The sequence below is a fragment of the Microtus oregoni genome, unplaced genomic scaffold, assembly GCF_018167655.1.
Source record: "Microtus oregoni isolate MIOR12 unplaced genomic scaffold, Mior012 000019F_ref0000042, whole genome shotgun sequence".
Taxonomy (NCBI): domain Eukaryota; kingdom Metazoa; phylum Chordata; class Mammalia; order Rodentia; family Cricetidae; genus Microtus; species Microtus oregoni.
The window spans coordinates 11,258,453-11,277,517 of NW_024543078.1; the positions used below are offsets into that span (position 1 = coordinate 11,258,453).

The 19,065-nt window shown below is 52.9% G+C and overlaps 2 protein-coding genes across 8 annotated transcripts; one reads left to right on the plus strand and one right to left on the minus strand.

Moving 5' to 3' along the window:
- The first annotated feature begins 44 nt into the window (after window positions 1-44).
- Crb3 (crumbs cell polarity complex component 3) lies at window positions 45-5,880 on the plus strand. Of its 6 annotated transcripts, none has more exons than XM_041668892.1 (8): window positions 45-262; window positions 903-1,127; window positions 1,388-1,523; window positions 1,662-1,749; window positions 2,111-2,282; window positions 3,884-3,948; window positions 5,076-5,219; window positions 5,581-5,880. In XM_041668892.1, the coding sequence occupies exons 5-8, from the start codon at window positions 2,210-2,212 to the stop codon at window positions 5,653-5,655; spliced, it is 357 nt and encodes a 118-aa protein (XP_041524826.1). In that variant the 5' UTR covers window positions 45-262; window positions 903-1,127; window positions 1,388-1,523; window positions 1,662-1,749; window positions 2,111-2,209; the 3' UTR covers window positions 5,656-5,880. The 6 variants fall into 6 exon arrangements, with proteins under 6 accessions (XP_041524826.1, XP_041524829.1, XP_041524828.1 ...); XM_041668895.1 differs by having other exon boundaries at window positions 961-1,127; XM_041668894.1 differs by having other exon boundaries at window positions 45-258.
- Window positions 5,881-6,029: 149 nt separating this feature from the next.
- Dennd1c (DENN domain containing 1C) lies at window positions 6,030-17,023 on the minus strand. Of its 2 annotated transcripts, XM_041669163.1 has the most exons (20): window positions 16,980-17,023; window positions 15,517-15,636; window positions 14,671-14,740; window positions 14,444-14,524; window positions 14,281-14,346; window positions 14,117-14,170; window positions 13,911-14,021; window positions 11,877-11,977; window positions 11,555-11,600; window positions 11,332-11,433; window positions 11,117-11,242; window positions 10,608-10,712; window positions 10,117-10,210; window positions 9,996-10,036; window positions 9,725-9,796; window positions 7,881-7,925; window positions 7,685-7,792; window positions 7,063-7,130; window positions 6,744-6,948; window positions 6,030-6,666 (listed from the first exon to the last, which is right to left on the minus strand). In XM_041669163.1, exons 1-20 carry the CDS (start codon window positions 17,021-17,023, stop codon window positions 6,139-6,141), a joined length of 2,187 nt encoding a protein of 728 aa, XP_041525097.1. In that variant the 3' UTR covers window positions 6,030-6,138. The 2 variants fall into 2 exon arrangements, with proteins under 2 accessions (XP_041525097.1, XP_041525098.1); XM_041669164.1 differs by lacking the exons at window positions 15,517-15,636; window positions 16,980-17,023 and having other exon boundaries at window positions 13,911-14,045; window positions 14,671-14,695.
- Window positions 17,024-19,065: the final 2,042 nt, after the last annotated feature.

A 19,065-nucleotide genomic window follows, 5' to 3' on the forward strand; every position in this document is an offset into this window, starting at 1 on the left:
TGGAAGGGGAGTCACGGTCCAGAGTCCTCGGCGCCACTGAGAATAAAGACCGAAAGGCGGCCGGGTTCTGGAGGCGGGGCCTCAGCCGGGGACAGTGGTTGCACCTGCTGAAGTCCCGCCCACAAGTTTCGGGTGCAGTTTCTCGTCTTACCGTCAGGGGGAAGGGAGCCTGCTTGACTGCAAATAATAATAGCTAACGTTGAGTGCGCTGCGCATGCCAGCCTTCCTCTTGCTGCTCAGCAGCCCAAACACTGCGAGGTAGGTAGGTGGCTCTAGTTTTTCCCACGCTACAAAGGAAGCACGAGGAGGCCAGCTGGGGTTCCCACTTGGGGCCAGAGCAGAGATTTAAATAGATTTTAAACCACCACTCCTAGAAGGGACGAAGCCTTCTTTATTTATTCTTAGGGGGTTTTGTTTGTTTTATTTTTGTTTTTCCCGACACGGCCTCGCTGTTTAGCCCTGGAAGTCACTATGTAGACCAGGCTGATCTGGAACTCATAGAGATTCACCTGCTTCTGCTTGGATTTAAGGCGTGTGCCTTGACAGTGGTGTCGTAGGGCACTCCAGCAAGTGGACCCCAGCTTCAGCTGTATGCCCATTTGTTGTTGTTGTTACTGATGTTTTGAGTCAGCGTCTCACTCTGCAGGCCTTGAGCGTGCTGCAGTTCAGCTTCAGACTCCCAATGGCTGGGATGTAATCGCGTGCCACCATATCGTATGCGGTTCATGACTACCTTTTACCCAAAGATGCATCCACCCATATCATATGCGGTTCATGACTACCTTTTCCCCAAAGATGCATCCAGAGGTTATGTAATTCCCACCCAGGCTGCGCCCATACATGTGTGGGGAGCAGACGAGAGTCGCACGCAGCCCCCTTCTACCAGATGTTTCCACGCACAGGTGTTTCTTTGTGTGTGCCATGGGGACACAGGTGCTTTCTTGGACACTTCCCTGACAGATGAACCTCATACACAATAAACCAGTTTGTGGAGCTCCCTCTGCGGATGTCCTTCAGTGAGGATGGAAGGCCTTCAAGAACGAAATTCTGCACAGGCGCTTTGTCTAGGTGTCTTTTTCACACAGGTGTGACTTGAAGCAGGTGTTCTCACTACACTACACTTACAGGTCCGCGTGTGTATCTTTCTAGTCCCATACAGGTTGGTTGGTTGATTGATTGTGGGACTAAAGCTAGAACCCAGGGTCTCATGAATGCCAGGGCGGAATCCATGACGGGGGCGGGGGGGGGGTGGGGAATCCCATCACTATGGCTTTCTAGACAGGAACTCTACTCCTGAGCCATGTCCTCTGACGTTTCGTAGATGATTCTAGTGTTCTGGTCCTGAGCCATGCCCCAGCCCTCTTTTCCTTTTTTTATTTTAAAATAGGGGTTCACAGAGCTGCTTAGCCTGGCCTTGAACTTGGATCCTCCTGCCTCAGCCTCCTGAATACCTGCATCACCAGGCCTGACTTCAGGTTTGAATTCTTCAGTGTTACGTACGCATCAGAGCCGGCCCCTTACAGGTGTGTATCTTCCTGGCTGTCGCCACGCCCCCTGCGCCTGCACACCTGTGCTACCGAGGAACCCCGGTGTGCGGTCCTTGCACCTGCTCACTTCCGCCTTCCGCGCTGCTCCCCGGCGCAATGGGGTTCCCGTTACAGGTGCTCCCGCGGTGCGGCCCCGCCCCCTCGGCCCCGCCCCTCTCAGCCGGGCTCAGGTGCACAAGCCGGAAGTGCGCTCCCTGCCTAGGTGGGTGACTAAACTTTCCGGGTCACGTGAGCGGGCGGGGCGGGTGGGATCGGGAGCGACGGAGTGAAGGACAGCGACTCGGGGTTCCAGCCGGGGACCCGGAATTGGGAACCTGCGCCAAGTTCCTCTGAGACGCCCGGGCCAGGTAGGGAGGCAGGGCGCGCAGCCTGGCCTGTCTCGAACTCCTCCTTCGCTTCTCCTGGCCCAGGAACGCGGCCCGAGAGTTAATCTTTAATCTTTGACCCTTGGCGCCGAGGGCGGGGACCGCACTCCAAGCTCGGTCGCCCGTCGCTGGGGCCTGAGCCCAGCGGGTTCAGCCCCCAACCCCACGCTGCGGCCTCTCCTTTGGTCTGGTCCCCAGGTCCCGAGTCGCAGGTGTCCTCCTCGACCCAAGATGCGGTAGGAATTGGAGCCCTGGGGAAGTCCTGCCCTTGGCGCCACCAACTCATCGTCCAAGCTCATGGCGACCCCAGGCCTGGGGCTACTTCTGGCAGTTGGTCTGCCGATGCTGCCCGCTGGTTGGAGCCAAGCGCGTAGGTACCATCTCGGTAGGCGATGGGGTGAGAGGAGGGTTCCCTGGTAGAACACAGCCGGACTGGGCATTTGCGACCCAGAGAGGGTGAAAGGTCTGAGGAATGGGTTTGGATTGTGTTTGGGGACCAGGTCCTAAAGCATTAGGCATTAGGGCCGAACTACAGGTTAGTCTAGCCTTAAGAATCCTGGGCCAGGGTGATGGTGGTGGTGGTGGGGACACTGTCCTGGAAGCCATTTATTATAATGGTCTGGCTAACAGTGGTGAACCTCTGAACCATTTTTCTTTCTTTCTTTCTTTCTTTCTTTCTTTTTTCTTCTCTCTCTCTCTTTCTCCTCCCCCTCCCTTCCTCCCTCCCTTTTTCTTCTCTTCTTTTTTTGCGTTGCTGGAGCTCGAACCCACAGTCTCCTGCAAGCTGGGCAAGCGCTCTGCCATCATGCAGACCCCACACCCACAGTCCAGAATTCCTGAGTCCTTAAGTCTTGTGGAATTTGGAGCTGGGGGTTGTTGGGCAGAGCCGGGAGGTGGAGGAGGGGAGGAGAGCCAGGGCACCTGAGTCTGCATAGTTGAGAGTCTTAAGCAGCCAGGGGACCTGGAGGAGGCCAGAAGGCCCAGCTGACAGGATTGGCAAGGGCCAGTCAGTAGGTGTGGACCCAGCCAGACCTTCCCTCTGTCTCTCTGGTTCCAGTTTCGGGAGCCTTGGGGGGGGGGGGGAGACGGGACAGTGTGAGTCACACACTCCAGGGAAAGGTTGAGCCCCGCCCAGGTCCTTAAGAATCCTGGGCCAGGGTGATGGTGGTGGTGGTGGTGGTGGGGACACTGTCCTGGAAGCCATTTATTATAATGGTCTGGCTAACAGTGGTGACTTTGGCCAGATTATCCCCTACTGGGCTAAGAGTGGCCACAGAAACCAATACCACACTTGAGGGTGGATTGGGTGGGTGGCCTGGCAGTACCAGCAGTCTCTTCCAACTGGAGACTGGGAAGGAGTTTACAAGGCTGAGTGGGGTGTGTGTATGGGGTGTGTATGTGTGTGTATAGTGTGTGTATGGTGTGTGTGTATGTGTATGGTGTGTGTATGTGTGTGAATGGTATGTATGTATGTGTTTATGTGTGTATGGTGTGTGTGTATAGTGTGTGTGTATGTATGGGGTGTGTATGTGTGTGTATGTGTGTATGGTATGTATGTATGTGTGTGTTTGTGTGTGTATGGGGTGTGTGTATGGTATGTATGTGTGTGTTTGTGTGTGTATGGGGTGTGTGTATGGTGTGTTTGTATAGTGTGTGTGTGTGTATGGGGTGTGTGTATGGTGTGTTTGTATAGTGTGTGTATGTGTGTGTGTATGGGGTGTGTATGTGTGTGTATGGTGTGTGTGTGTATGTGTATGTGTGTGTATTGTGTGAATGGGGTGTGTATGTGTGTATGGTGTGTGTATGGGGTGTATATGTGTTTGTATGGGGTGTATATGTGTGTGTATGTGTGTATGGGGTGTGTGTGTATGTGTGTGTATGGGGTGTGTGTGTGTGTGTGTGTATATGTGTATGTGTGTGTGATGACGAGTGAAGAGCCTGGCATAGACTTTTCCTTTTTCTCTTTCACAGCCACAGCCCTGGACCCTTTCAATAGCACGACTCCATCCCCAGACCCTGATTCCAGTGGGGGCCTGGTGAGTTGGGAGGGGGTGCAAGCAGTGAGCGCAGGTGTATGAGAGAGCATGGGCAATAGAGAGACTCTATTATTAGTAAGGTTGTTCCCAGCCCTAGCCCTGGGGTCTGGCATAGCTCAGGCTGGCCTCTAACTTCCTCTGTAGCCAGATGACCTTGAACTCCCGATCCTTCTGCCTTCCCCTCAGCTCTGGGTCTATGGGATGCTGGAGTCAAACCCAGGGTCCACATGCCAGGCAAACGCTCTACCCATGAAGCCACAGCAACAGGATGACTTATGGTCCCAGACAGTGCTGGGCAGTGGTGGCACTCGCCTTTAATCCCGGTACTTTAGGAGGCAGATGCAGGCGGATCTCTGTGAGTTTGAGGCCAGCCTGGTCTACAGAGTGAGTTCCAGGACAGCCAGGGCTACACAGAGAAACCCCCTTTAAAACAAACACACAATAAGAATCCCAGACACAGGGTAGCAAGACCTTTCTATATAAGGGTGTACAAGAATGTTAAGAATATTGTGTCTTGCTGGGTGTGGTGGCCCACACACTCTGGAGAAAGGGGCAGACAGAGCCAGCCTGGTCTACTAATGAATTCCAGGCTAGCCAGGGCTACAGTAAGTTTCTGTCTTAAAAAAAAGAATACTGTGTCTTGCCTTATGGGTATGGTGATACCCATACCTTAGCACTTAGGAGGCTGAGGCAGGAGGATCGCCACAATCAAAGCCAGCCTGGGGTATATAGATGGGACTATATCAAAATACCATAACAGGGATGGGCATGGTGACTCAAGCCTGTTGTCCCAGCGTTGGCATTATGGAGGAGGAGGCAGGAAATTCAGAGTTATTTTTAATTCTATAATAAGTTCAAGACCAGCCTGGGCTACCTGTGACTCTGACCAAATAAACAGAGAACACAAAAGGAAGGAGAAAAGAAGGGAGGACAAGAGAACCCCGAACCCTCATAGGTAGCCCAGAGTGGGCAGGTGTGAAGGGGACGTGGCTAGAGACAGAGGCACCCGTGTGAGAGGTGCTGAGGTGGTGTTTCTAGGTGTCTGAGGACCCTGCTGGGTGACTAGGTGGGGTGAGTAGGGCCCGCATGCAGGTGGTCACACCGGTCCCCCCTCATGTTCTCTGCAGTCTTCAGAGGCTGTTGTAGCCATCGCTGTGGTCTTTTCCATCCTGGGAGTCATCCTCTTAGCGGTGGGGCTATTCCTGCTGATGCGGAAACTTCGAGAAAAGCGCCAGACAGAGGGCACCTACCGGCCCAGCAGTGAGGAGCAGGTGGGTGCCCGTGCTCCACCACCCCCCAACCTCAAGCTGCCCCCGGAGGAGCGGCTCATCTGAACGCCGGGGTGTCGGCCATAGGCTGCCACCACCACCTAGGACTGCCTTGGCACACCCTGGTCCACAGCAGCCACCTTGGAGACACGCCAGCCTCTGATGGCTCAAGAGGACTCGGGGTGGGGAACGCTGGGGGCACCCGGCTGGTGGGCTACGCAGCATGCTGCCTCCGCTTGGCTCTGCATGAAGCTGGGGTGCTGCAGCCGGGGGCCTCACCTCACCATTCATCTCATGTGGTCTTGCTCTGCTGTGTCTCCTACCGTGACTGCAGGCCCAACAAACCTCCTGTCCTTTCTTTCAGTTTTCCCAGGCATCAGCTGAGGCCCGGGCCCCCCAGGACTCCAAGGAGCCAGTGCGGGGCTGCCTGCCCATCTAGCTCCTTCCCCCTCCTCCCTGTCACCCACCTTCCATACTTTGCTGTGTGACCTTGGGGGAAGGCAGCACCCTCTGGGCGATCAGACTCACCCAATGCTTAAAGATAGAAGGGAAGAAAGTTCTTCAAAGACCTTGACTTTGAGGGAAAGGGAGGATGGGGCTACTCACTTTTATATATTTATGTGAAATTAATAGTAAGGTATAATAAAGCGTTTTTTTTTCTTTCTTTTTTTTTTTTTTTTTAGCTTTTGGGAACATCAGCTTAGATGAATTCGATTTGAAGTGTAAGCTTTTTGAGGTCCCTAACAAACTGGAAATGGGGGTGGGGTGGGGGGTGGAGCTTCAGGTGAACCTTAAAGATGGTTAGAGGTTGCTTCCAGGCATGAATGAGGTAGGTTTCTGAGCTGACGGAGGCCCCAGATAAACTTATCAAGGAGAACAAAATCAGCTTTATTGGGAGCTGGGTGCCTTTGCACCCTTGTTTTTACTTTTCAAAACACTTTTTCAGTTCAGCCACGCGAGGCTGCCTGACTGGGGGCCCCTGCCAGTTGGTTACTCCCAGCTCCTTGAGGGTTTGGGCTCGAGTCTGATTACTCAGGACCTGGAGAGGCTGGTTTCTGGGGCTCTCTGGAGAACTGAGGTGTGAGGGAGACTGAATGGGTTGTAATGTCCCGACAGTGTCAGGGTTGTGCTCTGTGGAGGCAAGAAGTTGGGGGCTGTCTGGAGTGCTGGGCACTATGAGGAGCCTGGAGCAAGGGCTTTGTGGGATTCTAGGGTCCAGCTCGGTGGGAGCAGAACTCTCGGGTTCTCGGCTGCTTGGGTCTACTGAAGTGGCTGAAGATGCTGGAGGAGAGATGTCTGAGGGCTCAGAACAGTTCTCATAATAGTTTGCCACCTCTAAAGATGGGGTGTCCTGCAGAGACGGCAGGTCCTCTGGCAAAGACCAGGGCTGGGCTTCCAGAGATTGTGTATCATCTTCTAGTTGCCATGGTGACCTCGCTGGGCTGTCAGGCTGGGAAGAGCAGGTCAGGGGGTGGTTGAGGTCAGGTGGGGATGGGACAGGTTGGGAGGGCACAGTGAAGGTCTTACCAGGCTGAAGCAGCTCTCCGATGCCTCCTGCTGGCAGCAGTCCAAGCTCTGGCTGGCCCTCAGCCGGCCACCACTCTTGGTTTCCATGTTCAGACTGTCTAAAATCTCGCTCAACAGATCCAGTTCTCCAGACCCCAGGAAGCTGCCATCTAGAGTTTCCTCTGCCCAGGGACTCTGGGTGTCCTTGGGGCTCAAGGTAGGACTCCTGGATTGAGGATGGACATCCTGATCTTCCTTGGGCTGCTCCAGGGTCTAGAGAAATCCCTCTTCATCTGCCATGACCCTTGCACCTCCAACTTTGACCTGCTTTAATTCTTACCTTTCCCTGAGGGGTTGGGAAGGTACCCCTTCCCGCCTGAATCTCCTGCTAGGGCGGAGGGGTCTGTTCTGAAAAAGATAAGGGAGGAAGAATGGGGAGGGGCCCAGGAGCTGCTGGGGCTGGAAGAGCGAGCTAGGTATGTTAATGCTCCTCTCTCCTTTTGGTACCTGCAGCCTGAGGCAGGAGGATCATTGCAAATTGAATCCTGGCTGGCTATGGCTACATAGTGGGACGTTTCCAAAAAACAAAACAAGGACTGGAATGAACCTCTGAGTTTGAGATGAGTTTGGTCTAAAAAACAAACAAACAAAATCCCTCAAACCAAGGAGCTGAGAGGATGCAACTCGGTAGAGGGCTTGCCTACCATGCACTGGGTTTGATCTCTAGCACCTTTTAAAATGGGAGTGGTGGATCAGTTCAAAATCATACTTGGCTGTATAGCAAGTCTGAGGATAGCCTGAGCTACAGTGAGATCTACATTGAAATAAAAGGGGAATAGTTTGGTGAACGTTGGGAATGAGTGGGGGAATTGGGGAGAATCTGTGGTGTGTGTGCATGTATGTATGAATGCATGGTATGTGCGTCTGTGGTGTGTGTGGGGGAACAGGGTGGGCGTCCTCACCTGCCCAAAGTGCTGGCTGATAGGCAGGCGCTGTTGCAGGCGATCTGAGCGGCTGATGAGGCTCGGGGTTCTCAGGGAGCCCCCCCTCTGAAGGCCAGAGTCTTCATCCTGTGAAGGGATGCACATGTGGCCTGAGGTACCATCCCCACATTCCTGAATCACCTGTGAGTGGGGAGGCCCCCCCGAGTCATCTCACCTTAATCATAAGCAGGTTCTGCACACCCTTCAGGCCACTCTTAGCCTAGGACGATGACCAGCACTGTTAGATCTGCCACCCACCCCATCTTTGTATCTTCCAAGCTATTTTTGTACCTTTGACTAATGTACAATATTCTTGGAGGGAGTCGCCCTGCCATAAACTAAAGGTTTGACCATCATGTGTTAGGGTTAAAATCAAATGATCTGAACTGTAAAAGCTGGTCTGCGCTCCAGATTTAAAAAAAAAAAAAAGGATGGAAGCTGAGTAACAAAGGTAGTCGAACAATCCTGGCTGTCAGTGTGTGTGCTTAATTTTACTTATGTATGTGTTTTATTTGGAGGGGGGTACATGAGCTATGGCAGTAGGGAGAGCAGAGTACAAATTGGGGTGTCACTTCTCTCTTATGTGGATTCTAGGGATCAAAGGTAGGTTGTCAAATTTGGCAGTAAGAGCCAGCCATCTTGTCAGTCCTAACTTTTATTATTATAAATTTTCTATCTATTTATTTATTTTGAGACAGGGTTTCTCTGTGTAGCCCTGGCTGTCTTAGAACTCACTCTGTAGCTCAGATTGGCCTCAGACTCAGGAATTTGCTTGTTTGTGGAAATCGAGAGATGGCTCATTGCCTGAGGACACTTGCTGTTCTTGCAGAGAACTCAAGTTCAAGTCCCAGCATCCACATCAGGTGGCTCACAACTGCCTGAAACTGTTGGATCTCCAGTGCAGTGCATCCAACACCCTCTTTGGGCCTCCACTGGTACTGCACACGCAGTGCATGTACAAGCAGGCCAGTAAGCACACCAGCACACGGGTATGCCCGTACACACACACACACACAAGAAATGACAGATGAAAACCAAGCATAGAAGAATTTGCGAATGCTTTTAAGTGTGTTTTGTTTTGTGTAGCTTTGTGTAGCCCTGGAACTAGTTCTGTAGACCAGGCTGGTCTCAAACTCACAGAGATCCGCCTGCCTCTGCCTCCTGAGTGCTGGGATTAAAGGCGTGCGCCACCACGGCTTGGTTTAAGTGCATGTTTAATGTCTGTTGGAATCAAAATGTCCAGTCATCTGTGAGTACTCGAGACATCTCTGTCAGGCTGGAGAGCAGACACAGTTAAACTCTTCCCTTCTACAGAAAAAGCTGGAAGTCGTGGTGTGTGCCTGTAATGCTAGGACTGGGGAGAGAGGGGAAGCTTTGGAGCACTGGTCAGTCAGGCTAGCCCAGTCAGCTCCAGGTTCCTGTTTCAGAAAGCAAGGGGAGGGCCAGCAAGTAGTGTAGTGGTGGGGGCGGCTGCCAAGCCTGGTGGCTTGAGTGTGGTTCCCACGTTTGGGACCCACATGGTGAAAGGACGCAACCATTTTGGTTTTTTGAGTCAGAGTTTCTCTGTGTGTAGCCCAGGCTATCCTGGAACTCATTCTGTAGACCAGGCTGGTCTAGAACTCACAGGAGATCCACCTGCCTCTGCCTCTCCAGTGCTGGGCTAAACGTGTGCACCACCATCGCCTGGCTAATACAAGTTGTCCTCTGACTTCCATACATGCACCGCGGCACACATACTCAACATAAATAAATGTAACCACCCAACTCCCTCTCCCCAAGCCACTAGGTGTGGTGGGGCACACCAGTTCCAGCATTCAGGAGGCAGAGACAGGTGGGTCTCTGTAAGTTCAAAGCCAGCCAGGGCCACATAGTGAGACCCTCTCTCAAAAACAAATCCCAAAGTGGACAGTGTGTAAGAATGCCAATCTCTGGCTTCTAAATGCACAGGCACACACGTGCGCGCACATACACACACAACACAGACTCCCTCTGTCTTCCCCGTGGCCACCCAAGTCTCACCGATCTGTACATGTTTCTGACAGCTGGTCGGGTTTTGGCCTTCATTGAATGCAGGAGGGCATCGCCACCTTTCTGTAGGGGGTTGGGGAAGCAAACACCACAGGGGAGAAACTTGGGCCCCAGAGGTCACCACGGCTGGAGCCCACACTCCACTTCCCCCGCCCCCCGGGTGCCTCCACCGGGTAACTTAACAAAGCCCCTTCATGGGGACTGTGGTGGGCGATTAGGTGATGAAGTTGGTTGTGGACAGGATAAGGGATTGCTTTATTACCTTAAGACTCTCTACCCAGAGCTGGTAGGAGCGCAGGGCGCCTGGAGAAAGGGAGAGAGCTGTGATTACCAAGGCAGGCCTACGCTTGGGGAGCTGATGAAGTGAGAGCCCTGGGGCTCACCTGAGGAAGCCCCACAGCAGGCAATGATCTCTTGCTCGAATTGGTCTGAGAAGCCTTCCCCAGCATTGAGTTTCTCCAGTCGGGTTTCGATGAACTTGGGGTAGGGAGAGAGGGTTAGACACAAGCACCAGGAAGTGCCTGCTGTCCCCTGAAGACATAGAAGGTGCCTCCTGAGGCCTCAGGAATCAACAAACTTAGAAACTAGGCATCATCCAACTTGGCCTCTGAAATCAAGATCTGTTCCCAAATCCATCCTCACCCTGTCCCCTAAGCCCCGCCCCTCAACCCATCCTTAGTCCTCACCTTAGACTCCGCCCCCAGAACGAAGCTGCCTTCCTTTCCCCTAAGCTCCGCCCTCAGGGAGAAGCTTCGCCCCTCTCCTTAGGCCCCGCCTCCAGTGTCAGGCAGTCCATCCTATTCCTCACCTTAGGTCCTGCCCCCAGCCTCCCTAGCTTCCCCCCCCCCATCCCCAACCCCCGTCCAAGGCGCACCTGCTTGAACAGCTGCAGGTGTACTGCCCTCTTGTGGAAGGTCTGTAGCGGCGACCCCGGCTTCTGAGCCAAGAAGGCTTCCTCACTGAAGGTCACCGGCTGACCCTGGAAGAAGGATTCCTTCCAGAGCTCCCTACGGCTCTTCTGTCTCTCACTATCTCCATTTCGGCCTCATAACACACCTAGCAAGCACTGATTGGGCGCCTGCTGTGTACCTGACCCCTGTGCAGAGCCTCATGGGACACCTCATCCTCATCTGTAGTGTGGTTATCAGCATTAATTAACGTTGATAGTGTGGGAAGCTGAGGCAGGAGGATTGCTGCTGGGTTACATAGTGAGCTCCAGAACAGCCTGGATTACAAGAGACCCAGTCTCAAGAAAAAAAATCAAGAGGGTCAGGAGTTCAAGGTCATCCTGGGCTACACATTGAGTTTGAGGCCAGCCTAGGCTACGTGAGACTGTAAACCACAAGGCTTGTCCCTGGGCATCTCCCCTCTCCGTTTGCTCACCGGGATGCAAACAAGCGCGTCGCGGTACCCTCCAAAGAGCAGAGCCTGGGCTTTGAGGAAGAGACGGGACACCCCTTCCCCGGGACTCAGCGCCACCTTCCTCAGCCGAAGCCTCAGCAGGGACACCTGGTAACACAGGAGAGACCCTGAGATGGGCAGGGATTGGAGGCTCCATCTGGAGAAGGGAGTAGGAGGTGGGAAGAGGTGGTACTGACTACGTCTGGGGGCAGTGCTTGCGTGTCGTCAAACGGCGTCTCCAGTGTGTTAGAGTCGGCGTTCAACACCACTACGTCTTCCAGTGCTTTCTCCCGAACTCTCTGCAGGAGACAAACGCGGGCTGTCATTCAGAGCCCCACACAGAGTAGGAGGCTTTGAGGAACTGGAGGTAGGGAAAAGAATCCCTCCCCAGCCCTAGCCTTGGGGGTTTCAGCGGTTCACCTCAGAGAGACTGGCGTGGACTCCGATGAGGTAGGGCATGGGCGCACTGTGGAGAGACGGGAGAAGGAGGTGGTGCTTGCTTTAACCCCACCCCCTAGCCCTTTGCCTATGCTAGCCTTATGTAGACCAGGCTAGCCTGGAACTCGTTTTTTAACTTTTGTTTTTTTTAACTTTTTGTGAAATAACCTCACTATAGACATGGCTAGCCTGGAATACAACGAGATCCTCCTGCCTCTGTCTCCCAAGGATTAAAGGTTAGCAACGCTCCAGGCTCTCCCTCTGCCTACCCTTCCTCATCTCCCCCAACCCCCTCTTTTCTCACCAGCAGTAATCCAGCAGGTGTGGGGGCAGCGTGGGGATCAAGACGTGCTCCCAGCGCATGGGGTAGAGCAAAGCACAGGATGCATGAACGCAGGCTGTCAGCTGTGGGGTGAGAAGGAGGGGGAGGTGGTGGAATTAGGCCTTAGATTCCCACTTCAGGGACCTGGATCACTGAGATGGGAGCTTAGACCTCCCCAATCTCTCCTGTCCCCTCCATCCATTGCTAGGGAGTTGAGTGAAACTCAGACCCCTTTAGGAAGGAAGTGGAGACCAAGATTTTGGCCATTTACAACTTCTTGTGCTCAGATAAAAAACAAAACAAAACATAACAAAGAAAAAAACTGAATTCCATGCGGTGGTTCTGCCCTGCAATCCCAGCGCTCAAAAGGTGGAGTCAGGGGAGTTGCTGTAAGTTTGAGACCAGGTTCAGTTACAGAGCGAGTTCTAGGTCAGTGTGGACTGGAGTGGGACTGTCTCAGAAACAAAATAAAACAAACAACACCCCAACAAAACAGGGTGGGAGCAATGACTCAGAGAATAAAGGATCCTGTGGCCAAGTCTGAGGATCTGAGTTCGATTCCCAGGACCCCATATAGTGAAAGGAAAGGAACAATTCCTGCTGTGGATGGACACAGGCCCCATCACAAGCAGAATCAGTAAGATGTAATTTCACAAAACCAGCACCAAAGCAAGCAAATAAACAAACCCTCACACAAAGCTAATACTGAGGATCTGGGCCGGGAATAAGGGCTCGCTTGGCTCATGCAAAGTTCTGGGTCTCAACCCAGAATCATAAAACCCATAAAACCAAAACCCAGCTAGGCAGTGGTGGCATACACCTTTAATCCCAGCACTTGGGAGGCAGAGGCAAGCTAATCTCTGAGTTCAAGGTCAGCCTGGTCTACAGAGAGAGTTCCAGGACAGCCAGGGTTACAGAGTGAGACCCTGTCTTGAAAAACAAAACAAAACAAAACAAAAAACCAACAAAGCAAAAATGCAAACAAAAGCCAAAACACAGAAATACACTTGAGGGACAGGAGAGGCGGCTGAGGAACCAGTTCTCAGCCACCACAAGGCTGCTCACAACTGTCTCTAACTCCTGCTCCAGGGCATCTTCTTCCAGCTCGCAAACAGACAGACACATTAAAAAAAAAAAAAACAAGCAAAAACTTTAAAAATACTGTAGAACATACAATAAGAACAGGAGCCCTGGCAGTGGTGGCGCACGCCTTTAATCCCAGCACTCAGGAGGCAGAGGCAGGCAACTCTCTGTGAGTTCGAGGCCTGGTCTACAAGAGCTAGTTCCAGGACAGGCTCCAAAGCTACAGAGCAGCCCTGTCTTCAGACACAAACAAACAAAAAAGCAGAACAGAAAATAATAATAAAATTGTGTTTACTTGTGCGTGATTATGTGTGTGTGCGCGCACACACACGCTCACTTGTACACATTGGAAGACAATTTGTAGGAGTCAGATCAGGTCCATCTTCCTTTCCACCATGTGTGCCCTGGGTATTGGACTCAGGTCCTAAAGACTTGGCTGTAGGCACCTTTGCTCCATATCACTGGCCCTAGAATTTTTTTAATTTCTCTGTCTATGTATCTATGTATGTATCTATGTATGTATGTATGTATGTATGTATCTATCTATCTATCTATCTATCTATCTATCTATCTATCTAGACCTGAATCTCATGTGTCAGGCTAGCCTGAAACTAGGTATTTATTTCAGGGTGATCTTGAACTTCTGATCCTCCTGCCTTAGGCTCAGGGTACCAGGCTTGGGGTGCTGCGATCACAACACCGTGCCTGCTAGGTCTGGTTAAGGCCATCATGGGAATGGAACCCAGGGCCTCATGCTGTCTAGGCGAAGGCTCTACCCATTGAGCCACATCCCCATCTGGGGCAGAGCTAGGCCAGGCCTGGTCCTTGGTGGATGTGCCTGTACTAGATTGTGCTGTCAGTGAGGAAGGGCCACTGTGCAGCATCCTCATTTAGGAGCCTAGAGTCCCAAAGGGAGGAGGTCCCCGCCCTCACAGTGCTGAGCTTGCTGGCGGTGAGCAAGACCCTCCTCTCAGCCAGCAGTGCTGCGAAGAGCCCCACGATGTTCTCATCCTTAACGGCAACCACCAGCTCCGTGAGATTCCTCTGGGGGACGGAAAAACACAGCGCCTGGGAGTGGAGTGAACAGCCGAGATCCACCATCCCACCTTTATCCTTCACTCTGCGTCCTCCTTACTCACGTTCTCAGGAATAGATGGCAGGCCGGCAGAATCCGGGGCCACAAAACAAGAAAGCTGATGGGGACATCGGGGAGAAGAGTCAGTCAGTCTGCGCTGATGATGGTGGCCTCAACCAAGGCGGCAAGGTGGGGGCCTGTGGGGTGGGGGGAGGCAGCCTCACTCACCAATTTGCTATTCCCCAGAGTAGGCGGCAGGATCCCACACTTGCTCCAGATGGTCGAGCTGCTGCCCTAGGGGACAGGAGTAACTGTGTGGTTGCCCCTGCCCAGCTCAGCTGGCAGCCTCCACCGCCAAGAAGCCAGCGCCAAAGACCTGGGAGCTACTCACCATCTCTGGTTCTCCTGAAAACCCTGGTTCAGGAAGAGGGTGTTGCTGCAAGTTCTGTAGTAGTTCTTCAGCCTCTGAGACCTGAGGGATTTGGGAGGAGTTTGCCCCGAGGGTCGATTTGGGATTCTGAGGGTCTCCACTCAGGCTGTGGGGTCCTGAGAACAGCCTCAGCGAGGGTGAGAGGAATGGAGGGGTGGGGTGGAGCCTGTGGGAGGGGCTGCTCTCACTTGGTTCTGGGCTAGGAGGTCCCCCACAGTATTGAGGATCTTGTAGAACACTTCAAACCAGGGAAGGTGGCTGGAGAGAGAGAAGGCAGAGGGGTTGGGGGCTAGAAAGTGCCCTTGATGGACTCGGTGATTTTATAGGTTTACAGTTTGAGAATTTTTGCACACCATGTATCTTGATCAAATCCACCCTATACCCACCCTTTATTGTCCGCCCCCCCCCCCCCCGCCACCACCACCTTTCCCCTTTCAACTTCATGCAAAGCTGTTTTTAAAACCTACTAAATCAGTCAAGTGTGGTGTGCACATCTTTAATCCCAGCTCTCTGGAGGCAGATCTCTGGGAGTTTGAGGTCAGCCTGGTCTACATAATGAGTTCCAGTCTAGCCAGGGCTACAGAGTGAGACCCTGTTTCAAACTCGCAGAACAACCCCCCCCCCCCAAAAAAAACCCATTGAGTCCACTGGGTGTTATCTGTAAGTGCATGGGATTAGGGCCATCAATTACAAAGTGCAAGTCTCCCAAGAGAAGAATGCTCCCCACCCCGCCAACCATGCTGGGAACTGGGCTGGCTTGATGGTGTGTTCATGAGCATGGGCTCTATTACATCCAGGAGACACTTTTATTCTGGTCCTTCTGGCCTTTGGCTCTGATAGTCTCTTGGCCCCCATGTCCAAAATAGTCCCTCAGCCTTGTGTAGAGGGCAGTGATACACACGTCCGTCCCGTTTGGGGCTGGACACTCTGCAGTCCCAGACATTTTGACCAGTGTGGGTTTCCGTGTTCATCACGAGGCCTGGTGTTTGTTCCCATCTGTTCTTACTTGGTTTCAGGTCCCCAATGTCACCCACCTGAGGATGCAGAGGCAACTCCAGGCGCCGGCCCGCAGGCGGCAGAAGCCAAATCTACGGTTGCCGGCCAGGTCAGTGAGGGCGAAGGTGAAATGCTGGACCGCAGGGCTGGGCGGCTCCCTGCGGGGGAAAGGCTCTGGTGGAGACTGGGCATTTCTCGCGTGATTTCCTTGCCTCCCACTCCTCCTGCCACACCCCACAGATGACCCAAGATAGCATGGTTTCTTTGTTTGCTTGATGTCTGAGCTCAGTATTTTGTGGGTTCCCTTGAGTCAGGAACTCTGAGTCCTGGAAGCCAGTCTCACAGCTCCATCCCCAAGATGCGTGCCCTGTAAGACCAAGGACCTGAGTTCTAACCCCTATGCCCATCTTTGGAAAGAAAGAAAATCTGGAGGCCAGGGATGTGGCTTATCAGAAAAAAAGGTGCTTGCCATACAACCTGGAGGTGAGAGTTTGATCTCTAGAGAACCACATGGTGGAAGGAGAGAACCAACTCCACAAAATTATTCTTTGACCTTGGACTCCTATGGCACAAGCACACACGCCCACCATACACACACAGTCATAATAAAGAGAAGAATTAAATCTGGTGTCCTGGTGAACACTTACAACCCCAGAGCCGGCAGAGCCAGGGAGGTAAATCATGAAAGCCCTGGGGTTGGATGGCTGGCCTGTACAGCATCCTTGAAGGCCTCCAAGCCGGTGAGAGACCTTGTTTCAGAAATCCAGGTGAGTGTGTGTTTAGGAACTGGAGAGACTGCTCAGTGGTTAGACCACTGGCTGCTCTCGCAGAGTTTGGCTCCCAAACCCACAAGGTGGCTCACAATGTTTGTAACTCCAGTTCCAGTGTATCTGATGCCCTCTTCTGACCTCCCTAGGCACCAGGAATGCATGTGGTACACATACATACATGCAGGCAAAACTATCTGTACACAGGAAAGAAATCTAAAACACAAAATCAAACTAAAACAGTGTGGGGCTGGTGAAATGGCTCACGAAAAGAAAAGAAAAGGTGGCCATGTTGTGGTGGCGGCAACAGTGGCTGTGGCCAAGGTGGCACAAGCCTTTAATCCCAGAGGCTGAGGTAGGCATAGCTCTGTGAGTTCAAGACCAGCCTGGTCTACATAGTGAGTTCCAGAATAGCCAGCGCTATGTAGAGAGACCCTGTCTCACAAAAAAACAAAAAACAAAACACCCCAAAATAAAAATAAGTAGAGAGAGAGAGAGAGAGAGAGAGAGAGAGAGAGAGAGGACTGACTTCTGGGAACTGGCACTAGATCTGCCTCTGGCCTCCACATGCAGGCCCCCATGAGTCCCCTCTGAGGGAACACCTGGTTTCCTGAGTCCGTCAGTTCTTGGGTCCCTGTGCCTTTAAGTCTTTACTTGTCAGGGTCCTTTTTAGACCCTGGGAGTCCTTGGGACCCAAGAGCCTGGGAGTCCCCACCTCTCTGTCCCTTCCATACCTTTCTATGTCGAAAGGGAAACAGAACCTGGGCACCATCTGCATGGCCTCCTAGAGAGAAGAAGAAATAGTATCCCAGGGTTCATGTCAGTCTCGCCCCACCCCTCTGCTGGGCAAGACCTGGGGTGACAAGGATGCTCTCTGAATACCTGTTCCCGGAAGTCTGGAGGAAACTGCCACCGGATCTGGGGATCTGCAGGGAGGAGCAGGCTGCCAAGCTGACATCTTACAGCCCTCGGGTCCTCCCTCCCATCCTTCCAGCCTCAGCCCTTCATACTCACCATCCTCCAGGGTGTGGGGGCGGCTCGCTTCGAAGAACCAGTCAAACGCTGCAGGGGGTTTTCTGTGGGCGTGAGGGGTCTTTAGCAGAGGGAGGGGTTCCAGTTCTATGTCTGTGCTTCTCTGTGTGTGTGTGTGTGTCCTCTATTCTGAACAAGTGTGTGTAACTAGGTGTGTTCGTGAGGGCGCCCTGAGGGGTGGAGCTGGGTGGATGCTGCTGAAGAAGAAGGGGGGTAGGCAGAGAAGAGAAGGAAAAAGAGAGGAAGCCAGCATGGTGACCATAACTTTAATCGCAGGCAGATCTCTGTGGGTTCAAGGTCGGCCTGATCTATATATGAGTTCCAGGTCAGTCAGGGCTACATACTGAGACCCTGTCTCCAGATAGATAGATAGATAGAGAGAGAGAGAGAGAGAGAGAGAGAGAGAGAGAAAGAGAGGGAGAGGGAGAGAGACTGGGGACACACATACACACACACACACACACACACACACAGAGACAACAGAGATGGGGAGGTACATTCGTGCCTGTGATGGTGTGTCTGAGTGTGAAAAGCACTTGTGTATGTGTGTGTGTGATTCATACTTGTGATTCTGTCTGACATCTGTAGATTCTTAGATCTGTAGGGCAGAGCTGCAGTGTCTCAAGTGTGTAACCAGTGTCTTGTCTTTTTTCTCCCTGTGCCTTTGAGCATCTTTAAGGCTCGCCCTTGTCTTTCTGAGGGAGATTTCGTGAGGTCCACACTTCACAGCAGAAAAAGGAGAGTAAGGTACTCTGGCATTGAACTGCAAGCCCCTCAGCCTCCCCTTTCCTGCTGCTTCTCGAAGAAGATGCTGGTGTCTCAGCTTTCAGAGGCCGACACACTTTCTCACCCAATTACACCCTGACGTGGGTACCTCCAGCATTTCATCATCATGCGGGTACGAGGCACCCATGAACACCCCCCGCCCCAAGGTTGACACACAGCCTCCCACCATAACTTCTCCCACCTCACTGCCGACCATCCCCTCCGGGGAAACTACCTTCCTAAAACACCTGCCCTTCCTGCGCTTCCGACTCCTAAAATTCCTGTTTCCTTTATACAGATCCAGAGCCAGGAAAGTAGAAGAGGAACCATAGATGCCCTGAGCATACATGTGTGTCCATCCCTATGGGTGGGTGGTTGTGCCTCCTGGGCCCTCCCCTGCCATGGTTTTAGTTTTTTAGTCTCCCCCCACCCCCATCTCAGGCCCAGTAACCTTGCAGCACAGGATGGAGGAGAAAGAGCTCTTACTTCTCTGTGGATCCCATGGTCTCCGTAGGGCTGGCCCAGGTGGGCCCTTTCCCTACCGGGGCTCCTGGGGCTGGGGAGCCTGTGCTTGCTTGGGGCAGGGCCCCTGATCTGCTTAACTTCCTGTGTGGCTGAGAGAGGAAGTTTAACAGGGTGACGTCCCAGGCAAAGGAGGCCCCTGCCCCCACCCACTGCATGCAATTTAGGCGTCCTGGCTTCCTAGCCTAGGTGGGGACAGGGTGGGCGAGAAGCAGGCTGGGAGGTCCCTCTTCACCCTTATGGTCCCCATGGTCACACCCAGGTCCTCTTTCTGAGTCCCCTGAGTACTAAAGGTCTGTGAAGACCACCCAGATAATTTCTCCTTGTTGTGTCTCTGTTTCATTTACAGGGGTGCAACTATATTGAAGGGCAGGGTGAACGCAGGAGTCCTGATGGGGTCCCGGTGGAGGCCTGGTGGAGGCCTGGTGGGGTCCTGATGGAGGCCTGGTGGAGGCCTGGTTGGGTCCTGATGGAGGCCTGGTGGAGGCCTGGTGGAGCCTG